General features: G+C 41.1%; 1 protein-coding gene across 7 annotated transcripts in view; it reads left to right on the top strand.

Annotated features, from left to right (window-relative positions):
• The window catches only part of TPK1 (thiamin pyrophosphokinase 1), a 345,650-nt gene that overhangs the window by 193,870 nt on the left and 135,677 nt on the right, over positions 1-16,103 (top strand). For all 7 annotated transcript variants that reach the window (XM_065939582.1, XM_065939576.1, XM_065939575.1 and 4 more), the window contains one exon: positions 9,264-9,410. In XM_065939582.1, coding sequence (XP_065795654.1) covers positions 9,264-9,410 — 147 coding nt within the window. The remainder of the gene's footprint in view (positions 1-9,263; positions 9,411-16,103) is intronic.

Raw genomic sequence — 16,103 nt, 5'->3', positions numbered from 1 at the left:
AACAGGTTAGGAATTCAGTCTGTCCCTTGCCTTTAGAGATGACTCACCTTGTCCTGTGACTTGTATATGGTTCTGTGGTTATTAAGGGAGTATACCATATTATAGTCGGGCCTTCCTGGTGCCCAGTGGTAAAGAATCCACCTGCCAACGCAGGAGACACAGGTTAGATCCCTGGGTCCAGAAAATCCCTGGAGAAAGAACTGGCAACCTGCCCCAGTATTCTTGCCTGGGAAATCCCATGGATGGAGCAGCCCGGTGGGCTACAGTCCATGGCATTGCAGAGTCAGACAGGATTGAGCGACAGAACAGCAACAACGCTATACTGTAGTCAGGTCCCCAGTGCATTCACCCAGGGCTTCAGGGTTCTTTGTGCTACACACGATTGCAGATGAAGAGCCAAAAGCAGTTTCTATTCCACTACTTCCCTTTGCTAACAAAAACAGGTCCGTGTCAAGTACCCTGACTTGAATGTAGGACATGTATAGAAATCATTTAGAAATTGATTTTTACCTTTTTATACATTATAGAATATGGCATGATAGATACACACTTGTGTTATGTGTGCACAAATTTGTTATTTAAAATACTTTCTCTATAGATCTAATAGGATTGTAGAAACATTTTTTAAAGTTATAAACACTGAATCTTTGATGGATCACAGCCAATAGAAAATGTGTTAGTCTCTGAGAGTAGCTTTCGCTCTTTAGAGAATAGTAGATGTGTTCTAAAATAAAGAGACTTACCCTCGAAGATGCACAGTCTCCCTCTCGTTGCCCTCTGAAACTCATGGTCCATCCTCATTAAAAATTCCCTATATTTATCATGTCTGCACATGTAGCACCAGCAGAAAGTGGGCTTTTTCCTAAGGACAGCAGTTCTCTGCAGCCATAATAGTGCTATTGAATGTTTTGCTTTTTCTAGAAGGGGCCCCAGAAGTAGGAGTGGATGACTTCACTGTTCTTTGCTGTTTCTAGACCTGTGTGATCCACTGGCCACCTGAGCACTTGACATGTAGCTAGCCTAACTTAAGGTGTGCCATCACTGTGAAATACATTGAGGATTTTGAAGACCAAACAGGAAAAAAAAAAGAATGTAAAGTATCTCCATTTTTCCAGCTTTATTGAGATACTTGATATATAACACTGTGTACATTTAAGGTATATGACATGATTTAATACACATACATATTGCAAAATGAGTATCCTAATAGAGTTAGTTAGCAAGTCCATCACCTCACATGGTTACTTTTGTTTGTTGTTGTGACAAAACATTTATGGTCTACTTTTAGTAACTTCTGAGTATATAGTTCAGTATTGTTAGCTATAGTCACCCTGCTGTCATTAGATATTTAGAACTTATCATTTACCTGGAAGTTTGTACTTTTTGACCAATGTCTCTCTACTTCCCTATCCCCCCAACTGACATTCTCCTCTCTCTCTCTTTTTTTTTTGAGTTTAGAATTATTTTATGTGTTTATTTTTAAACTTTTTATTTTGTAATGGGGTATAGCCAGTTAACAAGATTGTGATAGTTTCAGATGAACAGCAGAGGGACTCAGCCATGTATATTCATGTATCCATTCTTCCCTAAACTCCCCTCCCATCCAGGCTGCCATGTAACATTGAGCAGAGTTCCATGTACCGTATGGTAAATCTTGTTGGTTATCCATTTTAAATATACCAATATGTACATGACATTCCACTGTTTTTTGAGTTTAGTTTTTTAAAATTTTACTTGTGAGGTCATACAGTATTTGTCTTTCTTTATCTGATTCATCTCACTTAGCATCTCAAGCTTCCAGGTTCATCCATGTTGTCCCAAATGGTACGACATCCTTCTTTCTTGTGTCTGAATTTTGTTCCATTGTGTGTATGTTTGTGTGTATTATATATATAATATGCAGATACATATACATGTATCTCACATATTTTCAAATCTTTTTTATGCATTCATCTGTTAACAGACACTTTGGCTGTTTCCATGTCTTGACTATTGTGAATAATGCTGCATTGAACATCAGAGTGTGGTATCTCTTTGAGATCATGACTTCTTTTGTATATTACCCAGAAGGAGCAGAAGAAAGATGGCTGGATCATATAGAAGTTCTGTGTTTAATTTTTTGAAAGTGAAGTGAAAGTGAAAGTTGCTCAGTCGTGTCCACCTCTTTGTGACTCCATGGGCTGTACAGTCCATGGAATTCTCCAGGCCAGAATACTAGAGTGGGTAGCCTTTCCCTTCTCCAAGGGATCTTCCCAACCCAGGGATCGAACCCAGGTCTCCCACATGGTAGGCAGATTCTTTACCAGCTGAGCCATAAGGGAAACTTAATTTTTTGAGGGCCCTCCATCTGTTTTCCACAGTGGCCACACCGATTTTGTTCCCATCAACAGTGCATAAGAGTTCCCTTTGCTTCACATCCTTACTAACGCTTACTAATCTGTCATCCTTTTGATAACAGCCATTCTGACTGGTGTGATGTAGTGTCTCATTGTGGTTTTGGTTTGCATTTCTCTGATGCTTAGTGATGTTGAACTTCTTTTCACATGCCTGTTGGCCCATCTACATGTCCTCTTTGGAAAAATGTTTATTTGGTTTTTCTGCCCATTTTTTAACTGCTTGGTTTGCTTGTTTGTTTGTTTTTGATGTTGACTTGCATGAGTCTTTCATGTTTGAGATATTAACCCCTTATTAGTTATATCATTTGCAAATACTTTCCTATTCAGTAGGTTGTATTTTCATTTTGTCAGTGGTTTCCTTTGCTGCACAAAATCTCTTTAAGTCTCATTAGGGCTTATTTGTTTAGTTTTGCTTTTACTTCCTTTGCTTTAATAGATAGATCCTAAAAGAAAACCACTGGAGGATTTTGGGCAGAAAGGTGCAAAATCTGATTTACATTTTGACAGGGTCATTTATGATACTGTATTGAGAATAGATTGTGGAGAAATAAGGGCAAAAGCAGAGCTCTGTTGGAGGCCACTGTAGTCTTTCCCATGAGCTATAATGGTGACTCATACTCTCTGACAGATTTTGGTGGCCGTGGTTGTGATGAGGTTGTAGGTAGTGAGGAGGGGAGAAATTTAGATGGCAAAATATAGATGCCTGCAACGCCGGAGACCTGGGTTTGATCCCTGGGTCAGAAAGACCCCCTGGAGGAGGGAATGGCAGCCCACTCCAGTACTCTGGCCTGGAGAATCCCATGCTCGGAGGAGCTTGGTTGACTACAGTCCATGGGGTCGCAGAGAGTCGGGACACAACTGAGTGACTTTCACTGAACTTAGGACCAATATAATTTTTTAAGGGGTATAAGTGAGAGGAGTTAAGAATGACCCTGGGAGTTTGGGGTAGAATAGCTTTTGTGGGGAAAACAGTGAGAGATCATGATTCAGGGAAAGATCAGGTTAACGTGGAGATCTCTATTGGATTCCAAATGCAGATGCCAAGTAAACATTGAATATGGGAGCCTGGAGTTGCGGAGAGAAGGTCTGGACTGACAATAGATTGTTAGAAAGTATTGACATTGTTGGTATTTAAAGCGGCAAGGCTGCCAGAGAATACCAAGGCAGAGGATGTAATGACAGAAGAGAATTAAGGACCGTACTCTGGGCTATTCCAAAGTTGTTATGTTGGTCCCTGAGAAGAAGCAATCAATGAGATCAAAGAAATATGGTTTTGCTGGAAGCCCATATTTGTGTAAGAGAGTATATCTGGGAGGAGGTAAAAATAACCTTGTCAGATGTTGCTGATGGATCAAGCAATATCAGAACTAATAGCTGCTCAGAATGGCTTTCCATGTAATGCTAATAAAAGTCAGGACTTTACAGTGGCTTGCTAAGGCTTTTTTCAGATCTAGCATTTAGATTTTACTCTGATTCCTCCTAATTTTGCATTCAGTTCTCATGACTACCCTCCTGACACTCTTTGAACAGAGAAGTGGATGAAGAAGATGTGGAACATGAACATATATGCCATGGAATATTACTCAGCCATTCAGTGGAGCAAAACTGGGTCATTTGTGGAGACGTGGATGGACACAGAGTCTGTCACACAGAGTGAAGTCAGAAAGTGAAAGTGAAAGTTGCTCAGTCGTGTCCAGCTCTTTGCAATCCCGTGGTCTATACAGTCCATGGAATTCTCCAGACCAGAACACTGGAGTGGGTAGCCTTTCCCTTCTCCAGTGGATCTTCCCAACCCAGGGATCGAACCTAGGTCTCCCGCATTGCAGGCGGTTTCTTTACCAGCTGAGTCACAAGAGAAGCCCAAGGGTACTGGAGCAGGTAGCCTATCCCTTCTCCAGCAGATCTTCCCAACTCAGGAAACAAACCAGGGTCTCCTGCATTGCAGGTGGGTTCTTTACCAACTGAGCTATCAAAGAAACCCAGAAAGAGACAGAAAAATATCGTGTATTAATGCATATATGTGGAATCTAGAAAAATGGTACAGATAAACCTATTTGTAAGGCAGGAATACACATGCAGACCTAAAGAATGACTGTGTGGACACAGGGGCGGTGGTGGTTTGTCTTGTTTACTGATCTATCCTAAGTGTTTAGTACCTAATAGACAGTAAATGATCAGCTAATATTTACCGCCCGGGGTAACACATGTGAAATAAGTTACTGTTTTCAAAAGTTGCTAACTATGGGAATCCTTGCCAAGTTTGGAAGTACTATTTTGTACATTTTAGATGATGTTAACTCAGCCTAATAATCAACTTCTTGCCTCTCTGGTTATTTATTCAATTTTCCATGATTTTGTGTGCACTGATGAGGCTCAGAAATGCTTACTGTCTGCTGTGTCACACGCTGCGGCTGGTGTCTGTGTTTCTCAGGTCTCCTCTAGAAGGAGAGAGAGACACACAGGTGTATCGGCAGTCGTAACAAAGCCTGACTGTGTGTGCTGTAGGGAATAATCTGGAGGTTTTGAAGATCAGTCTGGTGCAGACACACGCAGACTCAGAGTTAGCGCCAAGGACAGGCGTTTGAAATTAAGTGGCTGTTTGACTCACAGGTCCTAAAGGGGAAAGGCATGCAGGGGGCAATGCAGGGGCCTTACGGGCGGAGGGCGCAGAGTCTGAGCTTAACCAAGCAGGTGGGGAGCCGGCAGACAGCGAGACCCCGTGAGCAGGTGCCTTTGGGGGCTTTAGAGTGGGGACACAGCAGGAGTGTGAGCAGCCGTCACTCGGTGTGTTTGAGTGTCCCTAGGTCAGTCAGAAGAGGGCAGGGAGGGGAACTTGTGATAGAGACCAGTCTTATCACCCTGGTGTACCTGTTCCTTGGAGTCAGGAGCTTACAGTCTGTGGAAATGCTGAGGCATCCAGAAAATGCTGTTTTAAAAATTTATGTTACACTGGGTGATGTTAGAAGTAATAATGCACCAGGCTTTGGATCCACATAGAAGAGGTGTCCTGGCCGTCTGTAAACAGCCTGCTTTAGCCTGAAAAGTCCTTCCCAGTGGCATTGTTGTCCTAAAGGCAGGCATCTAGGCTTGCAAAGTGAAATGAAAGTATTAGTCACTCAGGCATGTCAGGCTCTTTGGGACCCTGTGGACTGTAGCCCGCCAGGCTCCTCTGTCCATGGAGTTCTCCAGGCAAGATACTGGAGCAGATTGCCATTCCCATCTCCAGGGGATCTTCCTGACCCAGCTATCAAACCTGGGTCTCCTGCATTGCACACAGATTCTTTACTATCTGAGCCACCAGGGAAGCCCTGTGTAAATATGCAGGGTTGGTGTCTATCTTCTTTCTTCTGTCTCTTTGAATGTCCTATTTCCAGCCAGAGCTAGACTACTACAGAAACAGCTCCTGGCTGGCTCCTCCCGCCCCCTGCAGCTTACGTTGATCCTCTAATGTTTTTATAATCAGTCTTGCTAAATACTTCCTGTAGAGAAAATGAGTAGTGATGAGAAGTAATCTTGCTGCTTCTTTATTCTAAAAAATTCAATGACTGACATACAGATACTGCTTATCCATCATGATATCCCAGTGTGGAAGATGGGGATTAAATTTCAGCCTCAAAGGTTATGGGATCCCTCAAGGCTTGGAGGATAGTAATGAAAAATTGAGAACCTAAAATAAGGGATTTCAGAATCTATCTGCATAGTGAATAAACTATTTTATCATCAGGTATTTGTTCTGCTGTGAATTTAGGATTATGTAGATAGGACTGTGCCATGTGCTTTTTCTAGAGCCTTAGAACTTTCTCTACTGTATCTTCCATTGCTGTTCAGTTGCTCAGTCGTGTCTGACTTTTTGCAAACCCATGGACTATAGCACTCCAGGCTTCCCTGTCCTTGGCTATCTCCTGGAGTTTGCTCAGACTTATATCCATTGAGTTGATGATGCCATCCAATCATCTCATCCACTGTCGCCCCCTTCTCCTCCTGCCCTCAATCTTTCTCAGCATCAGTTTTGTTTTTCTTTTTCCAATGAATTGGCTCATTGTATCAGGTGGCAAAAGTATTGGAGCTTCAGCATCGGTCCTTCTAGTGAATATTTAGGGTGATTTCCTTTAGGATGAACTGCTTTCTTTCTTATATTGTCTTTCTCTTCAGTTTAAGGCAAATTTTCTTTGATTCTTCTGAGTTCCTATATAATTTCTGAGCCGTTCCCCTCTGGTCTAGAGTGTTACTAATAAGATTTTCTAAGCACTGCTAAAAGTCATTACCTGATTTGACATCCCAAAGGCTTATAGCTCACCCCTTTCTTCTGAAGACTAAGATGTCTTAATCTTCACCTGTGTATTAGGAGTAATACATGCTTCCTAGGGTGCATGGTCTTCCTCTGCCTCAAATCTAATTCTCAGAGTTCCAGAAAGAACTCCAAAAAAAATTTAGATCTTCTAGATGTATGGTATACTTGTCTTAAAATACCATAGTTTTGACACAAAGTATCATATTCAAAATCAAAATTCCTATTCTCCCTGTACTCTGAAAAGGTCAGCAATAGGAAACTCATTCCCAACCTTGTGATTCTTCTGTGTAGTTTACTTTCTGTCTTGTTGTGAGTCCCCCTTCTGGTGTGTATATCCTCACTTTATGGTAGTTAATCCAGTGTTTCCTTTGGCTGACTGGCCCTTTCTTGTGGTGGCTTCACTTATTCATTCATCACACGTTTGAGTGTCTTGCGTGTCTTAGGCACTGTGAGGAGGACCAGGGCCACAGCCTGTGAGCCGCACAGCCTCTGGCTTTATGGCGACTTACGTCACTTACTGTTCTCCCGGAAACTGAACAGGTCGTACCGGCGCAGGGGTGTCATGTTATCTCCTAAAATCATGATTTCTTCAAGGCACATGTTATTTGAGCTTTTAAAATGTACTATTTAAAAGCTAATAGCCAAATAATTCCTCTCTTTAAATAAGTTCTACTTTACTTCAGGTAGAGTGAGTAGGATAACTGCCAGTTCTTATTACATGTAAAGTTTTCTTATATCGACCTAAAAAATAGTCACAACCTTAAAGTTGAGAGTTATGTTTTATCTGGTGGGAATTTTTAGGACTTCAAGCCCAGGAGACAGCATCTCAAGTGGCCCTGAGAGAACTGCTGTCAGGAGGGGAGGAGGAACCACGTTATATAGAAGTTTTTCAGCAAAGGGCAGGTAGTGTGAACATCAAAAGGTTAATTAAAGAAAATTTAATTAAATTTAAAAAGTTAAAAAACTAATTAAAGAAAACCAAGTGACTCAGACAGTAGAGAACCTGCCTGCAATGTGGGCGATCTGGGCTCAGTCCCTGCATCAGGAAGATCCCCTGGAGAAGGAAATGGCAACCCACTCCAGTATTCTTGTCTGGAAAATCCCATGGATGTAGGACTCTGGCAGGCTATAGTCTATGGGTCGCAAAGAGGCAGACAAAACTGAGTGACTGACAACAACAATAGGTAGCCTAAGTTAAGGGATTAGGCACATTTCTGTGCATGGGAAGATGCAAGAGTCTGGGCTCACTAAAATCATTCCTCCCGTATGCCTCTCAGCTCTCTGAGGCCAGTATCCTGCATTGGTCATTGATCACATCCTGAGTTCCTCCGTGCTCACCATAGGGAGTGGCTGTAGCCCAAAGCCTGCCAGATTGAGCAGGTACTGTTCTCCTTTCTGAGTACCCCTAGGACTCAGGGGTTCATATTTGTAGGGCAGGAATCACTGATGACTGTGACATACTTGTTTGCTGATATGGCAGGAAATACTCTATTTCTTACTTAGAATATTTTGATTAAGCTCTCCAGCTTTTCCGTTTTCATGATCAGTATAGCAGCTTTGACTCTGCTGATACATGAGAAGATCAAGCTGATTAGCCAAAGGAAAGAGACCAGGCAACACCTCTCTTTCATTCTCCTTAAGACCTTCGCCCAGAGGAGACTGTGACCCTGTATCCTTCCACTGCTCTGTGGCCATTCTTCAACCATTGTTTTTATGTTAGGAAAGCATCACAGTAATTTTATATATAAATGTTATGGAAATGTGTTATCCACAATAGGGAAATGTTTAAATAAACTACACTGTAATGATAGAAATGCTTTCTATAAAGTGCTAAGTGAAAAAAATAACATACCAAATGACTTGTAACAATAATAAACATATTAATAGTAATATAAATGTAATAATACCAAAAATAATACAGTGGAAGAGCGGCTGACACGTTTTAAACAATCACTGTGTTGTGAACATGTTTTAAGTCTTTGCACTTATTAACCTATTTAGTGTCCTCGTTTAATCCCCAGAACAACCCTATCAATTGGCCATTGTTAGCCAGCTTTTCCATGCGAACAGAAAAATGTGGTACAGAGAATTTAGGCAACTTGCTATGTTCAGTGAAGACAGTTCAAGTCTTTAACATGCTTGGATTGTGGTGGGGGCAATGACAGACCTGAGACCTATACAACAGGCTCACTCACTGTTGGGTGCTGTGTATCATCAGTGTGGCCACAGGGATGCTATGTGGGTAGATGGGATCAGCATCAGCTGTGGATTTGGGAAGACTTCCATGTGGAAGAAACATGGAGCAGAGTTTTAAAGGAAGAGTTGGCTGGTTTTCCATCTGCATAGGCAAATGGGAAAAACTTACGATTTGTACCAAAAATGTTGCTCTCAGAAGCTGACTGCTACTTATCATTGGACTTAATTCCTTCATCTGAACAGCACGGTCAATGGCTGCCGTTTCTTCATGGCTTATCTAATAAAAGAGAGTATTGAAAGCTCTATGGAAGTGTTCAATGCTATATAATCATTTTAAATTCCTTAAATATATGACTGCCGATTTTCCTGTGGTTTCTTAGGTAGATATGATTGTGACCTTGGGAGGACTTGCTGGACGTTTTGACCAGATCATGGCGTCTGTGAGCACTTTGTTCCAAGCGCCTCAAATAACTTCTTTGCCAGTTATAGTAATCCAAGAGGAATCTCTCATCTACCTGCTCCAACCGGTAAGTGAGCATTAAATACAGTGTCTGCACTTTGCTTCTACAAAACCTATAAGATTTTTGTAGATAAGCCGAAAACATCCGCCCAGTTCATGTGTTTCAACTGAGTAAAGTTGACAAGTTTGACTGCCTCCGGTCACTTAAGGGGAAATAGGTGAAAGAGAAGCTGCAAAACTTTCATTTTGTTGTACTTAGAAAAGCAAAACCAAAGAAAGAAAATAAGGTTTTTAATTAAAGTGATTAACAATTAAATTTAGCATTTTTGCATTTTGAGCAGCTGAATATGAGTGCCACTTGAGAAAAGTCTCAGCAGAGGAAGCACAAAGGTTGGCAAATATTTCAGACAGAATTCTCGAATACTTTCAGTGCTGTCGTAATTGGAAACTGTATTTGATTTTGTGAGGTACTTAAAGTCTTTAGCTTTTACTGTTCATAAGTTGCTTGCTTGTTAATTTCACTTCCATGATGATGTCATTCATTCCCCATGATAAACGGCAAGGGAATTTTCTATCATTGTAGTGCTTAGAACAGAAATCTTATTATGTAAACATGTTTTATGAGGTTGATGGGCGTATTTCAGTTTGAAAAATAGTAACTTGGTAACATTTTTTAAAAACAGTGGACAGTTGTTTTTGTTTTTGTTTTTGTTTTTTGCCTCTCATTGTAATGTGCTACATATAGCTCTGCTTCCACTCCATCTGCTGTTCACCATCTGTAGCTTGTCATTACCTAAAAATTGTTGTGTGGTTAATATGGCAAGTTATAATGCATGCTCACCATTGTTCAGCCACTTGTGCGTTGTTGTCCCCCGCCCCCCCCCCCCCACCCCTTCTTTTTGTTTTTACACTGCCTGGCTTTGTTGCTTACTGGAACACTTTCTGTGAGATGTGAAAAGGAAGTTGAAGAATTCAGTCTTCAAACTTCATGCTGTCCATTTATTTGGTCAGCAAATAGTTCCGGGGTGCCTGCTGCCTACCTGTTACACTGCTGGGTAATTGAAGATTAAACAGAAATAGTAACACAGGTTCTTTAGAACTATAGTTCTAGAGATCAGTAGTACATGTCCAGTGAAGGAGACATTTATTAAACACAAACATGAAGCGAGACTGAAAGTTTAGGACATAAAGAGGATGAAAGAGTGTATAATCTAGTCATGGGTGTGGTAAGGAAATACTTACAGAGGCATTTACATTTTATTCAGTCAGTTAACTCAGCAGATATTTACTGAGCACCTGCTGTGTGTCAGGTACTTTTCCAAGGATACAGCAGCCAGCAAGAGCAGAACCCTTGCTTTGATGGAACATGCATTTTGTTGAGCTTATGTTTCAACAGACCGTTGAAGGATGAGTAGATCTCTGTTATGGGAAATGATGGGAAAGTCATTCCAGTTAGAAGGAGCCACTACAGAAAGACAGAGCTGCAGGGCATGTTGTGGGATCTACGGGTAATACTGAGCAGCCATATGGAAAATACCGAAATATCAGACTCAGAAGGCCCTGAGGTCCAGAAGACTAGTTTAGATCCTGGCTGTGAAAAGCCTTGAATGATATATACTAGAGTGTGAAATTTTTTGCCATAAGATATGGCAACGTCATTAAAATAGTTCAGTTAGCAGTCTGACCTGCACAGATGCTTCTTAGATTTCTAATTAGGTCTTTGTTAAATACTTACAATTTCCCAACACTTTCTGAAGTGTGAAACTCTTTACAGTTATGAAGCTTTGAGCTTTATTGTTTTATTATGATTTTATTTATATGATTCTATGAACACTAAAATAGTCAACTGTAACTTGTCTCTGTATAAATACTCTGGCTAAGAAATAACTAGATATCATAGGATAATTTTTGAAAAGTAAAGTTGGAACATCAACTGATAGCAAAAGCCATGTCTAAAAATGACTTCTGCTCTTAAGATCTTTTCATTGTCAGTGGTGTTCTGTACCTTCATTGTATAAATACGGACTTCCTAAAATGTATTCAGCTTGGGATTTCTTAGAACTAATTCTCCATCTATAGATTGCTGTCTGTCTCAGTTTGAAAAACTCACAGCCATTATGTTTTCAAATATTGCCCCATCACATTTTCTTTCTTTCTTCTTCTGCAACTCCAATTGAGTGTGTATATATGTGTGTGTGTATATGTATATTTATATATATATATATGTTCCTCTAATTGCATCACATATATCTCAAAACTTCTTCATATTTTCTTAGTTTCTCTGGGCCACATTCTGAAGTTCCTCTTCACCTCTGCAAACCACTTCACACTTCTGCTTTAGCTCTTCTATATTGCTACTGAACTTATCCTTTTTGTACCAAAGGCTTTTAAATTCCTGTCGTGATTCATCTCTCTTATATACTTTCCTCTTACTCACATTTTAAAAACTCTTAAAATGTAATTGTTGTACTTTCTTTATAGTCCAGAATAATTCTGATATCTGCAGTCTTTATAAGTTAGCTGTCTTTTCTGTTCTTTTTTCCTTTTATATTTTGTAACCTTGATTTCATTCTGTATTTTGTGATTTTTCTCTGTGACCTCGTATTTCTGGGAACTTTACCTGTGGGAATTACTTGAAATAGGAGTTAAGAGTGAGTCCAAGGAGACTCTGGAGTGGACTTCTAGCCCAGTTATTTATAGACACTAAAAGCTTAAGACCTTCTGTTTGAGATTTTTTGGGACCATCTAGGTGGTATATATTTTGAAGCTAATTCTGCTGGGAGTTTGATTTCTGGTTACAGATGCCCCAGGAAGACTTGTTCCTCTCCTCATCCAGAATTTGGTCAGCAGTTTTCCTAGCATTCCCGGGGGAGTGTTCTTTCTATTCATCTTTGCTCCCTGAGTCTCTACTTAGGCAGTGCAGTCTCCTTTTACACTCCTGTCTTGCTCAAGCTCACTCTCCTGATGACCTTCCACACTTGGAGGCTGGAGAAATTGAAGTGCAAGTTCATGATTTGGTAAAAAAAAAAAAAAATCAAATGCGTATAAGATGAACGTTAGATTTTGTGTTCCTTTTCAATCAAAACCTAGTTTTGGGGTTTTGAGTATTCTTTGGTGGGGGGGGAGATGTTTGATGCATTTTGAAAGATTCCCCCCCCCCCCCCTTTTATTTAGCTTTTCGTTGTTGTCAATTGGTCAGAGTACTAATCTTCCCTGGGTATGTTGCAGTGATAATTAACCCCCAAATCTCAGAGGCTTAACTGAGATTAAGCTTAGTTTTTTTTTCTCATTCATGGAGAATGTGCTGTGGTTTGGGGGGTATGGTCCACTTCGTATCTGAGCCAATTGGGACACATTGAGGCAGCAGGGATAAAAGGATAACTATAAGGAGTGGCACTGCATGTTTTCTTCTTTAAAAGTTTTATAAATGTGTTTATTTTTCGGCCGTGTGGCATGTGTAATCTTACTTCCCCAACCAGGGATCGAACCCACGCCCCCTGCCTTTGGAAGGGCAAAGTCTCAACTCCGGGACCACCAGGTACCACATGTTTTTAAAAACCAGGCCTGGCAGTGGCTGTGTCGCCTTTGGTGGGAGCGCAGTTACTCTGCCCCAGCGCAGTGTGAGGTTGTCTAAGAGAGGAAAGCCGTGGGCTGGAAAGAGGGCTGAGCATAGGACTTCGTCTCTGTCAGAGGACCAGAAGCCGATGTTGGGAGAGAAAGTCTGGGATCATGACCCTACACAAAATGTGTAGTATTGTAATCATCTTTTCTTTTCATTGGCAATATGTGTCAAAGTTTAATCATTAAAGAGGAGACTCCACAGTTCCCCAAACATAGTGATCATGATGAGTGTGCCTCACATACCATGCGTGTGTCAGTCACTCAGTCTTTGTGAGTCTGTGGGCTGTAGCCCTCCAGGCTCCTCTGTCCGTGGAGTTTTCCAGGCAAGGTTACTGGAGTGGGTTGTCATTCCTTTCTCCAGGGGATCTTTCCCATCCAGGGATTGAACCTGGGTCTCCTGCACTGAAGGCAGATGCTTTACTGTCTAAGCCACCAGGCCCTCTAGGATCTCTTTCTGGTCTGTTTGGTTTTGTCTTATTGAAACAGCTAGAAAATTATCTTATCCTAAGTGAGTAATGATTGCATAGTGTGAAGCAGAAAGCTCATGTCAGATCACACCCTCCATCACATGGAGCGGTGAGAATGTTGAGCCTGGACTTTGGTCTGGGGGCTTAGCAGGGCCGACCGGAGACACATGCTGGGTGCCTGCTTCGCAGTCACTTGTTCTTTGTTCTGGAGCACAGTTGCTTCCCAGTGTTGTGTTACTTCCTACTGTGCAGCCATGCGTATACACATATCCCCCCGTTTGTGGGTCCCCTCCCATTTAGTCACCACAGAGCGCTGAGTGAGGAGGGCCTGGCACCCACTCCAGCCCTGTTGCCTGGAGAATCCCATGGACAGAGGAGCCTGCCGGCTGCAGTCCCTGGGGACGCGGCGTAGCCGCAGCAGAGCGCTGACAGAGTTCCCTGTGCCGTGCGGTAGGTTCTCATCAGTTACCTATTGTATACACAGTGTCAATAATGTACATATGTCAGTCCCAGTCCCTAATTCATCCCACCCCTCCCCATCATCCCTCCTTGGTAGCCATACTTTTTTTCCCTCTATGTCTGTGTCTCTGTTGCTGTTTTGTAAATATTATAATCTGTACCACTTTTTCAGATCCCACCCATATGCGTTAATACACCTCATATGTTTTTCTGATTTACTTTACTCTGTATGACAGAGTAGTCAGTCAGCTTCCAGGACAACTGCAAAACCCAAAATGAGTGTGTTTGAGGGCTTAAGATACCAATCACTCTTATATACTCTACCATATTTTTAAGCAGTTCTAATGGTATACTTATGAAATGTGATTAACACCAAAAATCTGTTAAAAGCTATATTAAAATTATTGCAGAGATTCAGCCTACATCCTAGAAGTGAGATATGTACCATGGGAGGTAAAATGACTGTGTAATATGTGTTTTCACATATCTCCATGTTATATGTTGCACATGTAATAAAGCACGCATCTGTATTCGGTAGTGTGCGTGTTGAGGATGGATGTCTGTGGGATGCTGCTACTGGTTAATAGGGCTTATTGTAGTCATAGTCAGGATGGGCACACCATAAACAAATTGAAACCATTTGCAAGTGTTTCGGAACTTGAAACTAGACTGAAGAAATCCAGTCTGGTATGCTTCAGTGACAAACAAAAGTTTCAAAGTGTTTTAAATGTACTTTTTAGTTGAAAGTCATCAGACAACTGATCTCAGGAAAGGAGATAATTTGCGGACTTTTATAAGAAGCATCTATTTGAGCTTCATAACAATCCTGGGAGGAGGAAAGCAGGACAGGTCATATGGTCACACAGCAGTGTTTTGACTCAACAGTTGTTCCATTCCACTACATTTTCTCCTTCATGGGATTAATGAACGAAGATGGAAATGACACTCGTTAAACAAGTCACAGTCCACAGACTGGGTATTATCTATTGTATATGCGTGTGTGTGTATGTTCTGTACAATATTCTTTTCAGATAAGAGTAATCTTGGTTGCACTTTAAGGGTATATCCCACCTTATAGCTACAACCTGAAATTAAACAAAACTAATACCATGTGTTTTCCTCAATTGTAACAAAATCTACCTAAAAAAAAAATCTTTGTCCATTTAAGCAGATTAAATGAGATTATTATCAAACCACTAAAATACATACAAAGTGCTAAAATTCAATATAAATGTTAATTATCATTTGAGTGTTGTTTTTGAAGTTAAAAGACAAGCTTACTCCTTGGAAGGAAAGTTATGACCAACCTAGACAGCATTTTAAAATGCAGAGACATTACTTTGCCAACAGAGGTCTGTCTAGTCAAGGCTGTGGTTTTTCCAGTAGTCATATATGGATGTGAGATTTGGACTATAAAGAAAGCTGAGCTCCACAGAATCAATATTTTTGAACTGTGGTACTGGAGAAGACTCTTGAGAGTCCCTTGGCCTGCAAGGAGATCCAACCAGTCCATCCTAAAGAAAATCAGTCCTGAATATTCTTTGGAAGGACTAATGCTGAAACTGACACTCCAATACTTTGGTCACCTGAATATGAAGAGCTGACTCATTTGAGAAGACCCTGATGCTGGGAAAGATCGAAGGGGACAACAGAAGATGAGATGTTTGGATGGCATCACCGATGCTGTGATGTTCGTAGGCTCTGTGAGTTGGTGATGGACAGGGAGGACTGGCGTGCTGCAGTCCATGGGGTCACAAAGAGTTGGACACAACTGAGCGACTAAACTGAACTAAAAATTCAATATAAATGTTAATTATAATTTGAGTATTGTTTTTGAGGCCAGCGTCTTCTAGAATTGGCTCTATGATTCTAGGTTGTCTGAAATTGAAGATTATAGCAGGAGGAGTGAGACGTGGTCTGCGGCTGATAAAAATGTTTTAGTGCTGTATCTACTCTGTGATGGTTATAGTACCTGGGATACCCCTGGGCCATGGAACTAAAATGTGCTTCTCCTGATTTTTCGGAAAAAGCCTCCCTACCCTCAAGTCATCTTAGTGTTTCTGTAGTGTTCTGTGTTTCTTTTGGCGAGTCTACATACAGGACTCTGGTGAGACTGCCGTATAAATAAACCATCATCCTTCATTCATTAAAGGTATATTAGTCATTTGTCACCAGCCTGTATGTCTTGAGCGCATTTGCTTGAAGTTGTATAG

Source organism: Muntiacus reevesi, chromosome 6 (genome assembly GCF_963930625.1).
Source record: "Muntiacus reevesi chromosome 6, mMunRee1.1, whole genome shotgun sequence".
In the NCBI taxonomy this organism is placed as follows: domain Eukaryota; kingdom Metazoa; phylum Chordata; class Mammalia; order Artiodactyla; family Cervidae; genus Muntiacus; species Muntiacus reevesi.
The sequence above is the reverse complement of the archived record's forward strand: the minus strand, read 5'-3'. Positions and strand labels throughout refer to the sequence as shown.